Source organism: Morone saxatilis, unplaced genomic scaffold (genome assembly GCF_004916995.1).
Source record: "Morone saxatilis isolate NCDOM2014 unplaced genomic scaffold, NCSU_SB_2.0 Contig3, whole genome shotgun sequence".
Lineage (NCBI taxonomy): Eukaryota > Metazoa > Chordata > Actinopteri > Moronidae > Morone > Morone saxatilis.
The window spans coordinates 12,758,392-12,781,658 of record NW_023339873.1 but is presented as its reverse complement, the minus strand read 5'-3'; the positions used below and the strand labels follow the sequence as shown (position 1 = coordinate 12,781,658).

At 42.3% G+C, this 23,267-nt stretch overlaps 3 protein-coding genes across 3 annotated transcripts in view; 1 reads left to right on the top strand and 2 right to left on the bottom strand.

Annotated features, from left to right (window-relative positions):
• Nucleotides 1-3,351: 3,351 nt before the first annotated feature.
• On the bottom strand, nt 3,352-5,803 carry LOC118337008 (homeobox protein six1b). The gene is made up of 2 exons (XM_035673815.1): nt 4,948-5,803; nt 3,352-4,106 (listed from the first exon to the last, which is right to left on the bottom strand). Exons 1-2 carry the CDS (start codon nt 5,505-5,507, stop codon nt 3,812-3,814), a joined length of 855 nt encoding a protein of 284 aa, XP_035529708.1. The 5' UTR covers nt 5,508-5,803; the 3' UTR covers nt 3,352-3,811.
• A 6,134-nt stretch (nt 5,804-11,937) lies between these two features.
• On the bottom strand, nt 11,938-18,547 carry six4a (SIX homeobox 4a). The gene is made up of 3 exons (XM_035673813.1): nt 17,668-18,547; nt 15,300-16,000; nt 11,938-14,243 (listed from the first exon to the last, which is right to left on the bottom strand). Exons 1-3 carry the CDS (start codon nt 18,399-18,401, stop codon nt 13,639-13,641), a joined length of 2,040 nt encoding a protein of 679 aa, XP_035529706.1. The 5' UTR covers nt 18,402-18,547; the 3' UTR covers nt 11,938-13,638.
• An 8-nt stretch (nt 18,548-18,555) lies between these two features.
• mnat1 (MNAT1 component of CDK activating kinase) overlaps nt 18,556-23,267 on the top strand; it is a 33,443-nt gene continuing 28,731 nt past the window's right edge. The window contains exons 1-2 of the mRNA XM_035673814.1: nt 18,556-18,719; nt 20,334-20,428. Coding sequence (XP_035529707.1) covers nt 20,340-20,428 — 89 coding nt within the window. The 5' untranslated portion in view covers nt 18,556-18,719; nt 20,334-20,339. The remainder of the gene's footprint in view (nt 18,720-20,333; nt 20,429-23,267) is intronic.

Below are 23,267 nucleotides of genomic sequence, written 5' to 3'. Positions count from 1 at the left end.
CCTTTTGTCCCTCATCACCCGCCTGCCCCCCACTCCCTTTTCTCCCCCCTCTCTGACACACACCCCTCATACAGCCTGTGGTTATGGATACCTGGGACTGTCTCACACCCGGCTCACATGTGGGGTAAAGCTACCTGCAGGCACCAGACCATGGAAAGGCAACCAAAAGTTCCTCAGCTTTGGATTTTGTCCTTTATAAGAGATGCACACTGACTCTTATGCCAGAAAAAACATTAAGCCAGACGACCCAGGCTCATGCAGGCTACTCTCAATGTTTATTTGCACACGTCAGGGCCCTTCCTGCTGTTGATTTAGAGCCACTGCCACTTATGCCTATGTCAAATGAAATGCCCTTTTGATGACTCGGACTCTGTTTGCCATCAGCAGCTGTTGTTACTGGCACCGGTGTGCTTTAGGCTGACGTTAACCTCCAGCTTTTGTCATCTGGTCTATAGGCTGGAGCATGCCTACCACTTGCACTTGTTGCATGGCTGATGAGAGGAAGACGCAGTGGCTGATACAGCAGATAGATTTATGACTACAGACATTGTCTCTCCGGATTCGGAAGCAAGGGATTCGAGTATGATTAAAAGCACTGTCAGAGTTTCCGTGTTGGATTGATTTTAGTCTCTTGCACATCCTGAAGGTGACTTCGGTAGCCTCCCTCTGTCATGTGGCACAGAGCCTGTTTAATCCTTGCTGTGTCGGTACCCTGCCGGACATGTTGTCATTAGATTAACAGGTATGAGGAGTTATTTTGGTGGCTTTGTGATCACCTGTTTGTTAATTTGTGAATATTTAGCTGCACTGTGTGCCAAGAGTGAAGGACACGTGCTGTGGTCAGAATTATATATGATCTGCAGGACCTCTGCTCTCTGCTGACCTCTGCTGAGTGGGACATACGGGCAATACTGTGGGATACTTTTAGGTGGAGGGTATTATGAACATTTTCTTAATTTTAAAATACTACTACATACAAATTCAATTTATATTTTTTAATAAATCGTATTCTGCAAATTAAAAGATCTATTTTGTAAGAACACACGTCACATTTTTGTTGCCGTTTTGAGATTAAACACTTAATATTTTCAGCTTTAAGTTAGCTTTAATTAACCAGTGGTGTAATGTACAGTAACTAAGTACATTTACTTGGGTACCAAACTTAAAGGTCCTGACTACATATTTTCTTAACTAGCGTCTTTGTCTGAGTGATGGGGTCCTATGAACAAACTATTTTGTTGAGAAATGTCTTTGTGTTTTCGTCTCTGCTCTTCTCTCTGATTTTTGAAGTAGCTGGAAAAAAGGTGATGTCATGTATTTCATTGCACCAATCAGGATTTAACAACATTTTAATTAAAATCTGGTGAAGTTTGTGAGGTTGTTTGCTCAGGTTTGCAGCCCAAAATCTGATCCAACAGCACCCACACAATCCTGATGAAGCAAATTATCTATAAAACACTTAATAAATAATGTCCAACAGTGTTTTTCCTAACTTAGACTTTTGCTTATTTAGTCATAAATATTTAATCTTACAGAGAAATACCTAAGATTTAAAACCAAGTTTACAGTACAATTTTGAGGTACATTATTTGAGCATTTTCATTGTATGCTACTTTACACTTTGAGGGAAATATTACCTTTTACTGCACTACATTCATCTGACACGTTTACATACAAAACATATGATAATTTAATAAAATATGATGTATTGTTAGAGAAATAAACAACCAAACGGTACATAAAGTAGTTAAAATTAGCTTCATGTCTGCATCTGTAATGATCCAATAACATAATGACAAAAGACTTGCGTGGGCTACATAATAAGTGAAATTTTGAAGTAAATTTTTCTGCTTTTCTGTACGTTTTTACAGCAAATTTTAAATTTGCAGGACTTTTACATTTTACTTTAAAATGTGGCATTTCTAGTTTCACTTACGTAAATGATCTGACTACAAATTCGTCTGATCCTGAAAAATGTAAAAAGAAGCGCCACTGACCAAAAGCCTGCTGATGGAAGGTCTGTTGAGGACAGCCAGACAGACACATCACTCAAACAAGCCATATGGAAGTCTGTAGGTGATAGATGGGGAGCACAGCCCTGGTGTTTTTAGTAGACCAGTGGGGCTCAGAGAGAGAGAGAGAAGGGGAAAGAGAGAGGGAGGCCTCTGGGATACAGAATACCTCAAGGTCCCTCCACTGAAGCCGGGCGCTGCAGCCCTGCAGCCCTGCAATCTTCGCAATCAGGCAGTAATGCTAGCAGCGACTGTTTCAGATTATGCTCAGGAAATCCTCTGTGCTCTCTGCTCAAAACAATTTACCCTGACATGAGCCCAAAAAGAGTGTAGGGGGTGGGGGACAACAGAGCTGTCCTCACCAGATTCCTGCTCTCAGGCCACCATATTCTCATAATCTGTCCCACAAATAATCTGCTGTTTATTATTGTTATTATTATTATTATTATTGTTATTATTATTATTATTATTATTATTATTATTATTGATTATTATTAATTATTATTATTATATTGTTGTTGTTTATTGTGGGAATTATTATGATGGCTGTGGGTGTGTATTTTAGCAATTATGTCTGTAACCTATTATTAGAGTCCTTATGACTTGTTTTCTTTTAAAGGACTATCCATGACTTCATAGTGCTCTTTAAACTTTTTTCTCATATGGGACGTTTGCCATATTTTTTTGTCAGAATATCCAGAGCTGGTGAGGGTTGAGGGTTGAGTGGTGGCTCTTTCCCATGGCCCGGAACCGACAGAACAAACTCTCGGAGAGAGCAAAGAAAACACGGGAACAAAAAGCCAATGATCCGCAGCACTCGGGCTAAAAAATGACGAAAAAAAACAACAACCTCTCTCTCCTTCAGCCAAACATGTATTATGGAACAGACACGATATTCAAAGGGATTCAAGACTGCTTCATGTGTACACAACAGCCTCCTGACAGACAGCTGCTGATGTTGACTCACATTTGTATAATTACATTTCCCTTTATGACTCTGTGTTTGAATTATATGTCTTGAATTACCGTGATTATCCTTAAAAAAAACAAGAACCCCGTAGAGCAGCCTTTAATCTCTACCACAAAATGACTCATAATATTTTTGATAGAGATTCATATCCCACCAATGTAGACTTGATTGCCTTGCTTGGCGTTTTTGCGTGTAATTTTTGCATTCATAAGCAGCAGGCGAACACGGTATTAAATAGGTAAACATACAAAAAAAATAATAAGAAGAAAATAAGTTAATTCACGATTAATTAATGATAAATTATCAAAGATTGGAGTTCCGATTCATTTGCACAGGTTTGAGGGCCAGACGATTAATGTCTATAGGCTATTTTTTTTTCTCTAAATACAGAAATAACACAGAGACAAATGTATTACTTTTGTTTTATTGGAAACTAATTACCATGACTCTAATGAAAACGTTACCTCTTAGTTTCCATCGCAGGAGGTTGCTATAATTCTTTTTTTTTATGTCAACAAAATATCATAAATTAAGCAAATGGGCAGTCCAGTTAAGTGTTTCGTTGAGCTAAGAGTTTCAGACAGGTCGTGTTTGTGTGTTTCCATGTGCAGGAGATCAGAAAGCTCCTGTCGGTGGTGGTGGAGGGGGGATATACAGGTTAAGCGCATAAAGGAATTTTGTTCTAACCAAATTTAACGACAGACAAGTCAGTCTATATTATAAGGTAGGCTATAGTGTTATTTCATACATGTACTCAATCTGATACACTTATCAGTCTTCTTTTTTTCTGGTTTTTGTTTTTGTAAAATATAATAATCTGGAAGCCTCTTTAAGAGCCCAAATCCACAAGACTGGAGGTTAGAGGTCCCAACAAGGAGTCCTGCAGTTGGTGCGGGTGTCCGTGCATGCTGTGCACCGGCTGTGGGGGCCCCAGGCCGGACATGGGGTACGCGGAGGCCCCGGGGTGGCTCATGTTGCCCTGAAGCAAAAGCGCTGAGTTCTGGTCGGGGCTCTGAGGTGGAGAAAACTCGTCCTCCGAGCTGGACATGAGAGACTTTCCTCCGTCCAACGGGGACAGCTGGTTCTGTTTGTTGCCGCCTGCGTTGTTGTTTTCACTGTTCTCTCTGGAAATGACAACAAGGGGGAAAATGAGGGGAAAATCTACATTTTGAAGATGGAAGATGACATTAAATCCGCGTGTTCCGGCCTGTTGATGACATTTTGGAGCGGTATAAAAGGCAGCCATAATTATTTTTCAGTAACACAGAGCTATAGCAGGCCTGGGCCTTGAGAAAAAACTAATCACAGTTTTAGTTTCAGTTGCCTTCTCTACAATTCTGTACATAAAATGCTATATTTCTCTTTAAGCTGGATGACATTTCCCGATAACTGAATAAGCCTGTTAAACACAGTGTTATGTGAGTTATTTCGCTCCATTGTAACCCAGTTTAACCTTTAACACGTATCTCAAAAAAAGAAAGTTCTCCACTAATGTGACCATCTTGCTTAATTTTCCCATTATTATTATTAAATAACACATTTTCTTCATTTCTAAAGCGGGTGTTTTATGTAGTTTAGATTATCAGGTTGAAACAAGTTAAACAGGACGGTTTCTGTGGAAGAAAGTCATTTGTCAACAACACGCTTCTGTTTACTATTACTGTTATCAGGACACGACTGATTTTGGGGGGCTAAACATAACCAAAATAAATAAAAAAAGAGTTCACATTTCTATTTGAAATTAAAGGATTCCCATCATAAAAAAACTATTCCGTTTATTTTCTTACTTTTCCTGCAGCGTGAATAGGAATCGTGGGGATCTCTGTCACTTTCTTATACTTATACATTTTGACAATATTTCATCAAAGTCGAAACCTTAATTTGCTCTTGAAACATGCAACAAAAATATAAATGTCTTTCTCTATAAACCACAAGCAGCACCGAGGCTGCGTCAGTGAGACGTACCTCTCCTTCGCCTCTGCGGCTCTGTCCCTCTGCCGTCTGTTTTTGAACCAGTTGCTGACCTGCGTGGTGGTCAGTCCTGTGGCCTCGGCCAGCTCTCTCTTTTCCCGCGGGGATGGATAGGGGTTATGTGTGTACCACTCTCTCAGGACGCCCCTGGACTTCTCCTTAAAGCAGTAGCTGGTCTCCTCGCCGTCCCATATCGTGCGGGGCAACGGGAATTTCCTCCGCACCCGGTACTTCCCTACAGCTCCGAGCGGCCGGCCGCGCAGCTTCTCCGCCTCCACGTAGTGCGCCTTCAGCCAGAGCTGCTGCAGCTTCGGGTGGTTGTGCGGAGAAAACTGGTGGCTTTCCAGGATCTTGTAGAGCTCTCTGAAGTTCCCCCGATGAAAGGCCACCACCGCCTTGGCTTTGAGGACGCTTTCGTTCTTGTGGAGGTGATCGCAAGCGGGTAGAGACCACAGGAAGCGGCCGAGCCTCTCTAGGTTCCCTCCCTGCTGCAACACCTCGCAAACGCACGCCACTTGCTCCTGCGTAAACCCGAAGGACGGCAATATAGACATGATGTCCGAGCTCGCTCCTCCGCTCAAAACGTTGGTATCCAAAATGATAGCTGTCGTTTATTTTCTATGTTTATTTGAGTGTCGATGCAATCCAGCGCGATCCGTCCGCGCAGCACAGGCCTATAGGCTATCCACTCCACTCCAGCCCCTGATGCGCGCAGGCAGCAGATTGGGATGTTGATTGTTGGGACAATTTGTTCCTGTTGGAGATATGTCAGGCTTAAAGGGAGCCTGTGCGTTTCGGTGATTGGCTCTCCCTCTGCCCTGCACCGTGTACAGCAGAGCAGGACTGAGTTTGCAGCTCCGTTTCCTCCCCAGAGGCAGTGCGTCAGGGGCTGAAATAGGAGCGCTCCCACCTCCCGCCCCCACAGTCCCTCTCCCGCTTCAGCTGAGGGAGCACAGCAGCACCTAAACACTAATCAATTATTACAGACCTCTTAAAAAGCCTTATTAACATGTTCAGAATGTACATCTTCTACAATGGTGGTGAATGTAGGCTTCCAGGTTTTCCCACGTGGTGGCAAAACCACCATCTCCATACGTTATCAGCTATCGCTGTCAATGGAGGGTAACCCACAAAGACACAAAGCTTTTTATTTGTGAAGTTTATCCACTTTTAAAGGCTGTGATGTCTTTGTAACGCTCACAACGGGCCACACAATAAACAGACGGCAGTACAGTGCATTTTTAAGAAATAAAAAACCTCCAGCATAACATTTTAAATCCTAATTGATTCTTTGAAATTTTTAGACTCTTTTCACTAACTGGAGCTTTATTTACCGTCACAGCTGATCGTGGTTAACGCCCACCACCTTAATTACATGCAGATTGAACATTTTGTTGCATCCCCACCTTCCCCAGTCTATTAATTACTGGAGGCGTTTATTTTATGAGGTGATATAATTTAATACGTTCTTATGATAGTTGAGTTCATGCGTGCCATTACGCACGTCTTTTATATGAGAAACCCGCATTACCTGCCAAACGTGTTATGGGACATAGACCACCAGTAGAGGAAATCAACCACTCAAGTGTGTGTGTGTGTGTGTGTGAGAGAGAGAGAGAGAGAGAGAGAGGCTGATATGAAATGCCACATGGTCTGAGCTTGCTAGACAATTTGACAAACATCTTCAGGATTGTAAATAACACATCCCACACTCGTTCTAATTGACAAAATAAATAATATGATAATATTTCAAGCTGCACTTTTGTTGATTCATGTGAGTCAGTTTTGGCTTTAGGCTATAGCTTTAATTATCGCGCATTGAAGACTATTTTTTTTTTTTTTTACAGATCTGAATGTTGATATTAAATACCGCCTGAACATGTATAACAGGCTCATTTGCCCATTTTATTTGTTGTTTTATGCCCTTTTTTTTCCCTACATCATCACGTGTTTTTTCAAGAGGTCCTTCTAGCTTGTAGCCTGCATGTATATTTCAAGGATTAGACGGGCACCGCACTGGCTCCAGTGTTTTCTGTGGGGTGAAACACTAAACCAATCCATTAGTAAATTAGTTCTCTGCGACACTGCTTCTTGGTGGTGCAGTTGTTGGTTTGAGCCATATAGATCATATTTCTTTATCTGCAGTCTGAAACTGAACTCCCTTTCAATATGTTAAGAAACAAGATTTGACCTGGAAAGTAATATTTAACTTAAACAAATTCACACAAAACGTTTGGAGAAGATGACCCCTTTCTTGAAGGATTTTTACTATGAAGATAAATTGCTTTGAACCTTTTTCATTTCGTGGCGACAGACACCTGAAAAAACAGATCTGTTCTGAAAACTTAGAAGATAGGTGTCATTTAACCCTCACGATTTTAAACAAACATAAGTTTGAGATTGTATAAATAATTGTAAAAAATATAATTTAAAATAATCTAAATATTAGGTTATGTGGGCATATTATACTAAGCAACATTTAATTCATGTAGAGTGACTGTAGGAAAAATTAAGTATGGTCAGGCTGTGGGATCATTTCAGCGTTGAATATGCTTGTGGTGTAAAATAAAAAATAAAAAACTACAGGTAAAACTTCCTCATATATCCATATATCTATATGTTATATATGTTTGTTTGTTTGAGCTATTTGTCAGATATTGGACCCAAAAGGCTTCTTTCCTCCGGAATGGATGGCTTATATCTCACCATGCTGAAATTAAAGTGTGACTACAGGAAATATCAGATTATGGTCTGAAATTTACCTGATGTTATTATTTGAATACTTGTGAGGCTTTGGTGTTAATTTCACCCCTTTTTTAATCAACATTTTTAGCAGAGTCATCAGCCTGCAGAGGAACAATGGGCAGCAATCATTTTTGTAATAATGAATAAAAACATCAACTTGGACTTTTGCAAAGATGTGTTACAATTATTTAAATACATTTAAAGTTGTTTTTAAAAACAGCTTAATTTTCTTGCTTTCAGGGAGCACTGGCTGCCATATTGCTTAGACGTGATTCAATTAGAACATCTTCTAAATGTCGAGCCGTATCTTTAGTGGACACACAGGCTCTCAGGCCACTTTAGCTCGGGGTCTATAGCTGCACTCGGGCTGTGTAAAACCTCAGTGCTTCAGTAAATGAGCTGTCTGATGAGCGGCTCTCGGGTTTCTCTAATATCTCTACCACATTGCGCCGCGCCTCCTCCTTTAACCCGAGCAGCCCGGGGGGCGAGATTATTTCAAGATGTGGACTCTCCGCCTCCGCCTCTGCCAGGGCCAGTGGGCTCCTCGCACCCCTCACAAGTAATGCAATACTCGGGTAGGCTATCACTCGTTACTCCTTTTCAGAGCTGGGCCTTACAGGGAGCAGGGGTTCCTTACTCTGCTTTACAGGCTTTTTGTCTCCAAAAAAACTCCAAAAAACTGCAATAACTCTCTGCCTACTCTTGGAAGCTGAGGGCTGCTAAATATCCAGGATGTTCCAGGTTTTAGTCATTGATTTTCCGGAAAAGTCAAATGAGTCAGAGTGTTTTCCGAGAAAATCAACTGTTTTGCCATTTCTCATTAATCTGGTTTAGGCCATAAGGAAATAAGGGTGTGTGTGCACTTGTTGTTCAGTTTTTTTCTTTAATTATTCCACCTCATGATAGCAATTTGGGTGTGAAAACGACTTATTCATTATTGATCATCAAAAAACCGCGTCCCAACTTGCTGGAAAGAAATCCGTCCCACCATGCATCACTGCCCGGGGAAACAAATGAAATGTTACAGCGACACCGCAGTCCTGTGGGAGACAACGAGAGAAAGAAAAAGGCTCAACTCAAAGCACTTCATAAAAATGTCATCATCAAAAAGCCCGGGTTTCCTATCGGAGGGTTTATTTTTTGGGATATAAGGAGGAAAAGTGAAACGACCACTGGCTCACTGAACATATGGTTTTCACTCGATCTAAATCCAAAGTGCTATTTCAGCTGTATCGACTGGAACAAAGCAGATACTGTTTAAATTAAGTGAGAAATGTCAGATTTAGTCCACACGTTTTGTTTTTTCCCCTCCTTCGGTTTAGCCTATTTGGAAGGGTTTTTGATGACATTCAATTGGTCCCTCTTATTGCACTGAAAATTTTTTTTATTTATTTATTCAAAATATCAACAAAAAAACAACAAGGAATCGTCTTAATTTGTAAGTCAACAGTCTCACTCACCCGTGTAAATGCATTTATGTATTTATTTTATTGTAGACTTAAGACAAATGCATGGATATCACAAAACACTTTATTTTACATTCTAATAACTGCACATTCATCGCCAAATTAATGAATCTAATCAATAGTTTGTCCTTGGCTTCCAGTTTCTGGTGAATTCAAGATGTCCTGATGTGCCTTTAATTAACTGTTAAAGCGGTTTATTCGGTGAGGTGAGAGGCAGTGAAAAAAAAAAGCTCCTTCTCTCAAAACAAAACACAACTGTTGACATGAGTGAGTTAAATGAAATTGGAGCTGCAATTATCAGCTTAACAGAGTTTCCTGTCATGTTGGAAAATTAGACCTGGTACAAGTGCACTGGGGTTATAGCCCCCCATCAAAATCATTACGCATTTCCTCAGAGGACCACCTCCACAAATATGCAATTACGGCCTCGGCTTTTACAGTGCTCTGCTCGGTAAACACGCCCCGGGCATATAGATGGGGACATTTGTTTTAAGGGAAATCTTCTCTCTTTTTTTGTTGTTGTTGTGCTGCAGGGCTTTGGAGTAAGTAAACAAATCAGGCAGGGCAGACAAACACACAAACAAACAAACAAACAAAAGGAGCGATCTTTTTTTTTTTTTCTATTTAAACGGGATGTGCTGCTACCATGTGTGCCTTGCTGGCAGGGAGGGGGCGCCATGACAGTGCGATCATACAAGTCCAAATGTGACTGCTGAGAAGATGAGCTGTTGCATGTGTGTTTTTTAGCAAATGATGAAGTTTTAGAGCAGTTGAGCAGCAGCAGGTGTGTGTGTATATGTGTGTGTGTGTGTTGAACATCTTGCTTCGTGCTCCTGTTGTACAAGTGCTGCTTTTCTCTGTTGGGCAATACTGTTGCTACCACTGCTGGGTCGGACTTGATGCTGCCTCCCCAGCTGCTTGCCACGGAGTGAGCTGTGTGTGGTGGTGTGTGTGGAGAGAGAGAGTGTGTGTGTGTCCCTCTCAGACACATGCATACTTAAAACCCTCTTTAGGATTTTTCTGTCTTTGCAGTCCAGAACAAGACCAGTGAATCATGGTGGTTACATCTTCCCTTTTCCCGCATTGGATGATGAAGTGGACACGTGCACATACCTTCCACTCTGCCAAGCAACAACTCCATTATTGTAAGTGGAGGTAAGAGAAGAATCTACACGGGTTGAGACATTTATTTCCCTTCTCGTTCATAAACACCACTCCATTCCACGAGCTTGGAAGAGCCAGTAGTAGATTTTGTTTCTGCCAGGAGGGAGAACTCCTCTCCCCACGCCTCGGCCAGTAGTGGTGGGTCTGTGCGAGCAGGCTGGTACCCGCTGACCCCTGCCCTCTCATTAGTGGGACGTGGAGCAGTGGAGTACCGTGCTCCCCAGGTCATGTTACATATGGCTTGCAGTCTGCTGCGCCGCATTAAATGTCAGCTTTGAAACCTTCTGAAAGATCAGAGGTCAGTGTTTTTAATAAGGCCAGAGTTCTGGAGGAGTTCCCTCGTTTTTTTTTTTTTTACTGTGCACCCAAGTATGTTTTGAAATTGTGGACAAAATGATCAGCTACTATTTAGATGCAGGATATTTCGATTTTCACACGTAAAAGAAGCAGTAAGAATTCAGAAACAAACTGTCCCCAGCCTCCATGTAAAACTCACTACACGTCTTCTGTGAGAGAACAATTGTGCTCCTTTCCTGTCTAATTTATAGCCACAATACAAAGGTGGAATTTGGAGTTTTCTGTGGCCCCCTCCCCGTGAGACCCATGGACCATGGGCTCCTACCGCGAATGGGATATTGTTCTGGGCTCCAACAAAGCTGTTTTCACCCTCTTCAATATTACAGGAGGAGTTACCTGATACCTAACAATCAGCTAATCCACTGCCCATGGCGGCGAGGTCACCTGTGCACAGGTAACTTTATCCTGGTTGCCTGCCTCTCTCTCCCTTTCCCGCTAGTCTCTCCCATTTTTCTTCTCTCTCTCTCTGTGCCTCAACAGTGAGCACAGACAAACAGCCTCTGTTTATTTAGGTCATCAGTTAGATCATATATAACTCCTCCAGCCAGGATCCGCTGAGAGGACAACTCCTATAATCCACCACAGACACGCTGTGAATAAAATCAAATCCCCTGCTGTTCGTCCATTTGTCAAACTTTGTCTCCATCTTATCTCTCCCTTGCTGGTTTGGTCGGGTGCCCACTGAGGAGCGAACAAGTATTGGGTGGAAATTCATGAATCTAAGGAGAATCCCCCTCAAGCCACGAGAGGCGTTCAGGCTCTTCACTGGATAGAGACTCAGTGTCTCTCTGAGTGACAGAACCTCAGATTCATTCTTCCACATGTTGAAGCAAGGGGGGTGGTTTGGCCTTCGCTCGGGGGACAGACCATTGGATTGGACTGAGCTGTGGGGAGCTGCAGACCCCCCACCCAAAAGGAGCTTTACCTCTGGAAATCTCATTGCTGTTTATTTGAATTACAGGGGCTGAGATGAGAAAAGGAGGGCTAATGAACTCCAGGTTGCCAGGCATGTGCAAACGATCACTGCAGGTTTGCAGAGAGCAGCACCAGGCTTGCTGGATTACTGCATGCCACTTCCCCCCCACCCCATGCTCACAGTTTGGCTACATAGGACTCCTAAATGTTGGGAAGACATGTGCTTTTTGTCTGGCATGAACTTGCATTTATTGCAGAAAATGTTGTCCCTAAAAATGACAGTTGCTCAATTTATCAGTCATCTTGTAGCTTAAAGGAATAAAAAAAAAAAAATCAGTTTTATGTTTTTATAAATATAAACTTTTATTGCAGTATGGAGATTTAGAAAAATACATTCACATAATTTCAGATAACAAACATATAATTCAAACTAAGATAAAAAAACAAACAAAAACAAATGACCATCGGTTTTACTATTTGCCCACGACTCATTTTTGGTATATGACTTTAAAGCACTGAGAATACTTTCACTGAAATGTCCATTCAGATTGACGGGACTGCGTCATAAATCCTGACGAATTACTAGTCAGGATTACTAGTCCACTTGTGTGAAGACGCGTGATGCACTGCTAGACGTGCATGGTGTGAGTTGGCTGTAAGGCTGAAATGTGCTATTATGGTCATGTATGACAGCGAGGAATTAGGCTCCCGTTGTGAAAAGCACCGGACACACTTGACAAATGGGCTCCACATTCTCTTGTCTTTTCCCTCAGCTGACACCCAACAAATGTGCCAGCGAAGGCGGCGGCGGTAAATCTCTGAAGCTGCAATGTCACTGCCTGCACACCAACGCAAGAGCTACGACTGAGCTTACTTTCAGTGTTATTCACAAAACAAAAGTAAAAAGGCACTAGTGTCCAAAACGTTATGACGCCATGCAAAGAGAAATTATTACAATCCCTTTATAGAAAAATATCATTCATGATTACTGACATTTGGAGAGACACATCAAAATGAAACAGGATATAGTATAGCATCATCACATCTAGTTAACATACTATGAGTTGCAGCATTATAAACAACACATGATGAACAACATGTGAAACCGACAGCGTGACCTTTTTCGATCATCATTCATATCTTGGTCTCACAGGTTGATGATGAGGCTTGAAACATGAGTCATTACTGAAATAGTGTGCATTTGTTGAGGTTTGTCACACATGACAAACCCTCCAACATGAAGGCTGTTTGAAACATGTACATAGTAATGTCATTATGGTAGTGCAAATGCCAAAACAGACCGATGCCATTTGTGTATTTTAAGTAGCAGAAAGGCACATTCGTCTTAACTCTAGTCCCATATTCGACACTCCTAGTTCATTTGGTATGATATGAAGCACAAACGCAGGGTTTTGCAGTGACTTGAGAGGCATTCGGAGAATTTAAGATGATTACTGAAGGACACTTTTTCCTAAATCAGCAGCTTTGTGTGTTTAATGACCTATTTTCTGGATGTGTGCAGGCCTTTACTAAAGCTGCCGCTCTTTAACTGACCATTTCACAGAGGCTCTCTCCCTCTTCCCCCTACCAAATGACCTTTTTGGTTTGACCCAGATGACGCATTTAGTTTGGAGGAACATCCTGGTCCCGTGACCAGAGGCATTCCAGCACCTGCTTCTGTGGATCAAATCCACTCAACAGGAAGTAGCAGGTGTTGTCTATAAAAATGCACATTTAAACACGGCTCAAACACATACAGCGACTTCATCTGCGAGCACGTAACAGTCGTAATGTTCTTCTTACAAACGGGGGCTTTTAAAACATGTCATAGACTTTTTTTAATTTTTATGATAAACTGATAATGCCCACCCACAGGGCTGAGTGCATTGTAAAAGTCAAATGAACTACAAATAATTTAACATTTAAAGGAAATGAATGGTAAAAAAAAACACACACACGCGCACACAAAAGTAAAAAGATTCACCATATCGCTGCTTGGGGTAGACATGAGTGCTTCTGCGAGGCGGGAGGTTTGAGGTTAAAGGTCAGCCATGTCCTCCTCCATCTGCACTGTCTGTAGTTTGGCTAGCTCCTTCCCCTCCACGGCCTCCATCTCCCCACACATCCCCCGCATCTCGTTTACGCCTCCCGAGCCGCCCACCTTGTTCTCTGAAAGGTTCATGTAGTCGTTGTTCATGCCGGGGCCCATCAGGTGCGAGGACGTGGGGCCCCGGACCTCATGACTCCCGAGATACTCTGTGGGATGGAGATGGTGGCTGCTGGGGTCTGTTTGGGCCATCAGGGGCGTGCTGACGGTGAGGGTGGTGTACACCTCTGGCTCGGGGCTGGATGAGCTGACGGTGGAGACCTCTGTGGACGAGGCGGGACCTTGGCTGGAAGGAACCTGTTCTGAGTTGGGAGTGGTGTAGCTGAGCTGACCGCTGGGGTCCAGGTGGAGCCCGTGGTGGTACGAGGAGTAGACACCTCCCTCCAGAGGCTCCTTCTTGATGGACGTCTGGCCGGCGTTGCTCATGTTGTACAGGACGGTGCTGTGGTGCAGCGACGTCATGGTCAGCTTGTCCTGCTGCTGGAACGAGTCGTCATTGGAGGAACTCACTGCTACATTGTTCAGAGGCATGTCACCTGTGGCAGCACAACAATGGATCAATACATACAGTATCTCTACCTTTACCAGATTGAGTAGATCCCATTCCCACTCCTGGATCCCCTTCCCATACCGCACAGTATTATACGTTTCATTTACAGCAGACCTTGTCCACAGAATTGCTGTTGTGTGTCTCACACACTTTGTGCTCTTTAAGCATGACCCTGCGGTGCCCCAGAGAGTGTAAAAGCCTGCCAGGACTCAACAGCAAGCTACAATTTTCTGTTTTTCCTTATTATTCATCCTGGTGTAGATTCTCTGCTTCATGTCAAAGTAAGTGCTGTAATGGCTTACTCCCTGTTAGTGCGTTTCATGGCCTCTGATTGTCTGAAACATATTTCCCCTTCCTCCCTGCTCTGCAGATCAAGAGTGCAATGATGATGAGTGATGGTGACTTCAGAACTTGTTTTTATTCATCTCTGGGGTTTTCAAAGGACCACCTCTTCTGAGTGTGTGTGTGTGTGTGTGTGTGGCCCTTCCCTGTTTCTTCTGCTCTGTGTTATGTGTAGTATCAGCCCTTTGGGCTACGGCCCAAACACATACAAGCCAAGAATAAAGCAGCTCAGATATACTGGATGGACGTAGTAGAGACCTGTTGACAAACCACCACGGACGTGTAGTGCAGGAACATTTAAGGAGGGCAAAGGGCACCGCTAGCTATAAAGCTAGGAGATTTAAGAATAAAACATCTATATTTTGATATAAGAGTAGAGTTTATTATGTCTGGTTCTTCATATACAGTGATACATTTTACAGCAAAGTGATAAACTTAAATATATTTACTTAACTGCTTAAAAAGGGGTAAAATGAACAATGAATGCCTCTAAATCCTTAAGCATTATATTCCCATTACTAGACAATATCACCCAAGCCTCATTAAGATTTCATGCTGTAAGTTCAATTAGTCATAATGAAATTGTTACATTAATAACTAAATATTATGCCAAACATATGTTTTATTTTGTCCTTGTTGCCCATTTCTTCCTATTCAGCGTAACAAGTGTTAAGGTTAAATAATCTCTTTCCAAACCCACCTTGTGTGATTGCTGAGGCAGATGAGACAGAAGAGAGCTGCAGTGGAGGAAGACCTACGTCGCTGTTGAGTAATGAGCTGCCATCGCTGTCAGAGACTCCACTTGGTACCTGGACCAGACTGTAGCCACCCAGCTGCAGCGCGCCTGACGAGGAGCTGAACGTGAGCACAGAGGAGCCTCCGTTCTGGGTGCCCATGGTGTGAACCCCCTCCAACTTCACCTCAGCTCCGTTCACACAGCCTGCATAGGAGGCGTACTGCAGGGCCGAGTCCTCAGCAGAACTGCCCAGTCCCTTCTCCTGACCTGTCTGCATCTGCATGTCCACTCCTGAGCCCCCCAGCAGCAACCCTCCAGACGGCCTCAGAGGGTTGAAGGCCAAGGGCTGGATGCCCAAATTGAGCCCGTTGAAGAGGATGTTTCCGGGTGTGTGGAGGTAAGACGAGCCACCGTTGTGAAACACGGTGGAGGAGGTGTTATTGGTCACTAGACTTCCATTGTAGAGACCGCCACTGCTGGATCCGGGGGGCAGCTTGATGTCCCCGATCTGTTGGATAACCACCCCACTGTCCAGAGGCCCCGTTTGAATGGGAAGGTTCCCATGGGTGATCACCCCGTCTGAGGAGTTAGAAAGGGGCCGGGGAGACAGCTCCTCCTGGCCTTTGCTAGACTCATCCTCTGTGCTGTGGTTTCCATCGGATTCACTGTGGAAAAAAAGACAGAATGACTGATAAGTGGTCTGTCCCAATACAAAGGAAAACAAAAAAAAGGAAATATTTGTGGTATATCATTGTTATAAGAAGACTTTAAGCCACTTTTTAAATAAAAAAAAGGAAATAAGAGAGTAAAATATGTGTTCCTGATACAGATATGAAGTATTTTTCTGCCATTTGTTCACTTTTTTGGCACACACTCTGAAGCACTATTACAAAACAAATTCAATAAAATACAGTTATTTCTTTTCCACCCACATCTTGCCAGTGCTGGAGAAAGAGCAGACAGAGTCACATTTGTTGCTGTGTTATTACACAGCTTTAAAGAGCAGGCTGTGTTTGTGAATGTGAAGCCCTCTCTTACCTCATGGAGCGCTGCACTGACAACAGCAACCAACGTCAACAACCGTGCAACCATTTGCCGCAATAAATTCTGGTGTGACAAAATGCCAGCACTGGTGGGCTGACAAAACAAATGGCTGGGGGTATTTATTTGAATTTCTCCCTCCGATTTTAAATGGTGTTGGAATTTAAAAAAAACTACTTATCTGTTGCCACGAAGTCTTTAAAACTAGACGTAGTTTATACAGCTCATTAAGGAACAACTCCTTTTTTTTGGATTGATTCAAACAGCTGCACCTCCTCCAGCACACACACACACACTAAAACGTCTCATCCCCCACTTCCAGGGAAAAGATAAAAACACAGACACTAGTTGCTACAAATAAGAGACGATTTGTTCAAAAATATCCACAGGTTGTAAACTTTTACTTAAACGTTGTTTCTGAATAATTTTAGTAGCGACTTAAAGGCAGTCTGTAATGGTGTGTGGGTGTTATGTGTGCGTGCGCGTGTGTGGGAGAGAAAGAGAGAGAGAGAGAGAGGGGTCACCTCCACCAGGTGTGCGTCAGCTTTGTTCACACAGACAGAAACATGAAAGAAGGTACATTTGTGTCTGTTTGTGAGGAGGATTATGAAATGAGACGCAGGAGCTGATGGAGCCTCTGAGTTCCTTTTTGGTCTGAGAGGGGGAAAAAAAAGTGATAATGAAAATGATTTATGTGCTGGGCTAGGGGACACGTGCACGCGCTGGTGTGTGCCTCTGAGTTCGTGCACACACACACACACACACAAAGTAGATAAGAAATTAAAGTAACTTTTCAAGTCACCTTGTTAATTGTTTCATTAAAGTCACAAACTCCTCGTGTATGACAGTCGGATCACAGTGTGTGAGTTACTATGTTATTTTGTTGCTTATGGTTTCCATGCCCCTTAGCACCAACACACTTGAAACCGGATCTGAATGGCAACCGCTTCATATTTCAAAACATTAAAAGCGTGCTCCAAACCATTTTACGCATACTTTTTTTAGTTTCTTAATCCTCAACAGTTGATGATTTACGTTGTCAAGTCATATAAGAGAGTCCGACGGAAGAGTATGAAATACACTGAGTATTGTCAGCCACTGACTTGAGTGTAAATGGTTATAAACCATAGGCGCCCTTCCTCCGAATAAGCTTTCAAATACTTTGTTAAAATTAGCCTGGGTCTATTTTAATGCGCCCTTTACGCACAGCACTCTCAGACAAATGTTTTGATAATTTGTTAAGACTTTTGTGGTTGAAATAGTCTGTGGCTTATTTCTTTTTTTGCCTCACCTTTTTGATTGTGCCTCGGACGGGTTTCTGTCTCTCTGTCTCCTGTTTTTGAACCAGTTGCTGACCTGGGTCAAGGAGAGTCCTGTAATCTTGGCGAGATTTCTTTTCTCGGCAGGAGAGGGGTACCTATTCTGATTATACAGATCCTTCAGCGCGTTTCGGGACCTCTCCTTGAAACAATACACAGTCTCCTCGCCGTCCCAGATAGTCCTGGGGAGAGGGTACTTTCTCCGGATCCGGTACTTGTCTACAGCGCCCAGGGGTCTCCCCCGCGCCTTCTCCGCCTCGGTGTACCGGGCCTTGTACCACAAGTCTTGCAGAAAGGTGTGGTTGGACGGACTGAAACTGTGGTTCTCTAAAATACTGTACAGCTCCTGGTACCGAGCCTGGTGGAAAGCGACGAGGGCTTGGGCTTTCAGGATGCTTTCGTTGCCGCGTAGCAGGTCACTCTGTGGCAGGGACCACAGGAACCTAGCCAGCCGGTCCACATTGCCTCCCTGCTGCAAAGCCTCGCAGACACAAGCCACTTGCTCCGGGGAGAAAGCCAGTGAGGAAGCGGCGCTCACCAACAGCTCCGTGCGCACCGCGTCCGTGTTGGGAGTCGTGCGCTCCATGGACAACTCCGCCGCGTCCAGCGCCACAAGCTTGATGCACTCCCGTGTATCCACCTCCTTCACATTTTCCCTCTTGATGTCACTTGCTGTTGTGACTTCTCCGGCAGAAGAAGAAGACATTTTTTTTGTTCAAGCCTTCCCTGGTAAAGTCACTCCTCCCAGCTCGATCAGGTTACCTTCTCGCCATGCGAATGCGATCGGATATCTGACAGCAGCTGTAAGTAGATATCTCTCTCCCCTTTTCCTTCCAACGTGACTTTTACTCTGCGGGGACTGGAGCTGGAAGGAGACACACTGGGGTCTATCTGCAGGAGAGCCACGCTATTGGCCGCCGAGGGCCCCATAAGGGAGGAGCGAGCGGGATTCAGACACGAATGTTTGGTTTCCAGCTGTCAGTCATATAACCTACAGTATATTCCCGTGGCTCACCTGTGCAAGGTGAGTGCTTTCGGGATCGTGGGAACGGGATATCCTTGTTGTCTGTATTGTCAGGAGCTTTATGTGGAAACATAAAGGTGTGTTTTTATTCCGATATCGATGGAAATCCAAGAAGAATATCACTGTCTCAATGTACAGGGATTTTTTTTAATTTTTTTTTACTATTTTAAATAAACTCGCAAAAAATTCAATAAAATATGAGGCTGGATTTGTCAGATGTGCACCACTCCAACAGTAATCATTAAACGATGAGCCCCATACAGCTTATATTTCCAAAGTTCTGAGTTTTGACTATTATTACTGTGCACTGTTAGATCCAGTCCACCTTAAGAAATCATTTTACAGGTGGGGACATTTTAAACTTTCAGGACTAATCCATAAGAGTTCAAGGTTCCTGGGTGCGACTGAAATAAGGTGGGGATATTGCCAATTTGTCAAAAGATACTGACACATTGGATCATATCATCCCAGAAAACATAATGTCACACAAAACCTATATAGGCCTGCATAAACAAGAGTATTTAGTAATAGCAGAAACCAACATGAATGCAAATTCAGACCATTTATTTCCTCAGTATGACAAAGTATGTGTGCTGTGATATTTAGGTCAGTTTAGGTAAGTTTTATTTTCACCTTTCACATTTAGTGAAAGTCTATGTCTCCATGAATATTATTTGAAATAACAAAGTTTTAATATCTTTTATCTTCAAGGATTAGTAATCCAATGAAAGCCACACATACATCTTTAAAAGCATATATTTGTCTTGCAGCATTATCTAACCTGTAACAAGTAAACTTAAAAACTGAGACATTGTTTCAATTTTTTTCCTTGAAAATAATAATTGTCAGTCTAATGTGGCTCTGAAGAACTTGGTGGGCCCCTTTTAGGCTGATCAATTACTGACATCCACACATAGTCAATAAACCAATTATCAATCAATGACATATAGGCTGTGTCTGGGTTTTTAGTGACTCTGATAGAATATGTTTAAAGAGCTATAGCTTTTGAAAACACTGGATTTAAACGTAGACAAGCTTGCCCTGAAATTAATGTTATTGTTGTATCATTATAATATTATAATACACCTTTCCTGACTTCATCATGTATTGTTAATTTAAGATAATAAACCTCGATATATCCATCATCCTTAGTGAATTATTTCCCTAAACAGAAACTATATGATGTCAGAAGCCCTGGGGAATAACATCTGGTGAGGTTTTTGGTTTTAATTATGTTTCAGTCAGGTTTACATTAGATCATGGAATATGTGGGAGTAATGTATAGGGTACTGAACAGGGGAGACAGTAAAGCATATAATCAAAACATCCTCTCTAAATACAACCTTTATGTGAAAACAAACCACTCAGCTTTTTTTTTTTTTTTACCTCAGACCCCCCTGGGAATCCTCAGGGGACCCCTGGGTGTGCCAGCACCACAGTGTGACCACCACTGCCGTAGAGCTTATCATTAAATAGGAACTACTCCTATTAGTGGCGTTTCCCGTCGGACCGCATTCTGTGTAACGCAGCGGTTCGCCGCCTGAAAAAGTGACAGGAGAGCTGCTAGTTGTTGACATTTTTTGTCCTCCAGCTTTTTGACTTTGTGTTGCACAGACAGAAATGGACGACCAGGGCTGTCCGAGGTGCAAAACAACCAAATACAGGAATCCGTCGCTGAAGCTGATGGTGAACGTCTGCGGCCACACGCTGTGAGTATTTACAATGAGAGCTGCAGAAAATGTACAGGGAAGCATATTTCCACCAAACACGACCATGTTTTTACTTCACACTGTGCAAAAGGACACAAAAATACCTCTAAATTAGGCGGTTCAACTCTTCTTTTAAAAGTATTTCCAGTTGCTTTAACTTTTATCTTGTGTTAAATCTGAACGGTTGGACGCTAAAAGACGTTAGCTAACAATAATAATGTGACACAAATGAAGCAAAATAAAATAAACCCCACATTGTTATTGGTAATATAATATTAACACTGCTAAGTAGATGAGACTAATGATAGTTATTATAGAGATATTACAGCCCTAACGGTGCTGAAAGATAACCTTTAATCTTGATATCCATTGTTAATAAATATAGCTCTTAATATCACTACATTGGTCCTGTTTAACCTGACCTGTCCATTTGTAGCCCTCTGTTAAACTCTGGTGCTTCAATCATACAGAACTTGTTTCATTACACCACTGAAGGAGTGGGCTGTCCTTTGAAATATTACATATTTTATGGAAAATAAGTTCAGGATGGCAGAGAAAAGAGTGTTAGATGTTGAGTGTACACTTTGTGTGTAAACCACATAATGGATGTAAACATATCCACAGGTAGTAAATAGTCCCCTCTTATAGGAACACATACAGTTTAAACCTGTGGATTTGTTCTCTCTGAAACCAGTTCTTAAAGATCCTACCATCGCAGAGGGACCATACCAGTGATTAATAATGCAACCTAAACATAACTGTTTCCACTTCACGACTAAACTAACTCTTGTTTGAATCACTTACTAGAGTCCTGTGGTAGGTCTGGTTGGGTACAGTAATTCTACCTATAACCTTGGTGGGATTTCCATTTTTCTTAAAGCAAAATAAATGCTTGAAAAATGTCCATCACAAGTTACCGGATGCTAAAGTTTTATTAAATTATGTTAAAAATGAAATGAAATTACACAAATGTGTTTTTTTGTTGACAACAACTGGTCACTTATCACAAAGTGGAATTTGGCTGCCCTGATTTAATAATAATTGCTAATTTCTAATTAATAATAGCACTAGTTTGCACTAATCCTATTTATCTTTACGCTACAGTTTTAATCGTGTGTCATCCTCATCCTCGGTAGAACTTGTTCACCTTCTAATATTCAACCTTGTCATCTGTTTAAAAACGCGGCCATTTAAATGAAGAGCATCATACAGTGACGGTGGTAGCCTGATGAGAGCGTCTTTTTTTCGACCCTGTCTGTTTATTGACCGTACCATCAGGAAGTGGCCGTGCTTTGTCATCAGGTCAGCGAGCTCATAACTCACCGCCTCTGTCTGGATGCAGGGCTACACACAGAAAATTAAAATGATTCTGCAATGAAGCAATTTGGAGAGATGTCCTAGCCCAGGTCACCTTGGATTTGTTCCTCAGAGTCGGTGCAACGGTGAATTAATGCACCACTTGGAAACTGCTGTACTCTCAAACTGTATTAGTATTTTCATCACTGATGTCATTTGGCTTTTTGTTTGTGGCTAGGCTTCCTCAGGAGTTGATAAAATCGGAGAGCTGTACTGTAGCGTGAGCAATGTGTTTCAATTTCACAGTTGCTGATTTCCCATTTGGTGTAAGCAACAATTCTGTGTAGAAAAAGTAAATAAGAGAGAAAGGGAAATATTCTAATATGAAATTAGAGAGGCAATTGTGTACACGCACATGCAGTATGTCTATGTATCCTTAAGTCCACAACTAACTAACACAGAAATAATTAGAAAGATATGTCCTTCCACATACTGTGTACATACTCTGCAGAGTGATGTACCTCTGTTTACAGTTGTTCACGTAAGCAGAAAAGTCCCAGACTAAAATCCGTCCCACTCCCACTATTACAGTACTCAATGTTAGGGCTGGTTTGTTGGTGTTGTGCGGAAGCAACAGGCTGAATTTATACAATGTATTCATTGTTTAAGTCATACACCATCAAGCAAAAATGCAAAACATTCACTGGATCCAGGCCAAATGTATTTTGAAGATGCCACCATGGGCACTGATTTGTGAATATGGGCTAAGTGATTAAATTGGCATTAAATCAATGCTCAATGTAATCATTAGCTGCGGCCCTAGTTGGACTCGTTACACTAGTTCATCCATTTAAATAACTGTTAACTCGGTTGAGTGGGCTGACCAAGCTCCCTGCCCTGGCGATGCAATGCAGTATTGAGCTTCTCCACCTCTAGCATGCATCTAAATTTAAACCCCACCACAGCACAATTTGTATCCCTGTCACCCGGGGCATTTGAAGTGTGTTATTTATTACCTTTGCACAATGACACCGGCCCCATGTCCTTTGGCATTTGACACTGGGCACAGGCCGGCACAAACAATAGTAGCTTACGCTTACGGTGGGGATTAGAGGGGTGCACCCTTCAAAGAGAGGCTGACAGGATAGACGCACTTAATTAAGAAGATGCTAATCTCCTGTACCTCACAGTTCTAGGTTGATATACAGTGTAAAAAAATGTGGACGTCGATGGATCCAGAAGTAAAAGCTATGTTAATTTTCTCCATAGATTCTTGGAAATTTGGGAAACACACGTGATATTTTAGCATAAAGACTGGAAACGGGGAAACACCTAGTTTAGACTGAGGCATACAATCTTCCTACCTGCCCCTCTAAACCCCCCACAAAACCATAACTTGTTGTTTTTCCAATTCAGATTAAAAAACGAGATGTAACATTAATTAGTTTTAGAGGTGCTAGTAAGCAGATATTTTAATTTTTGGACAGCTGTTTGTTTAATGTTATGTTCTTTAATGTTGTTTATGTTTTGTATTTTGTATGCT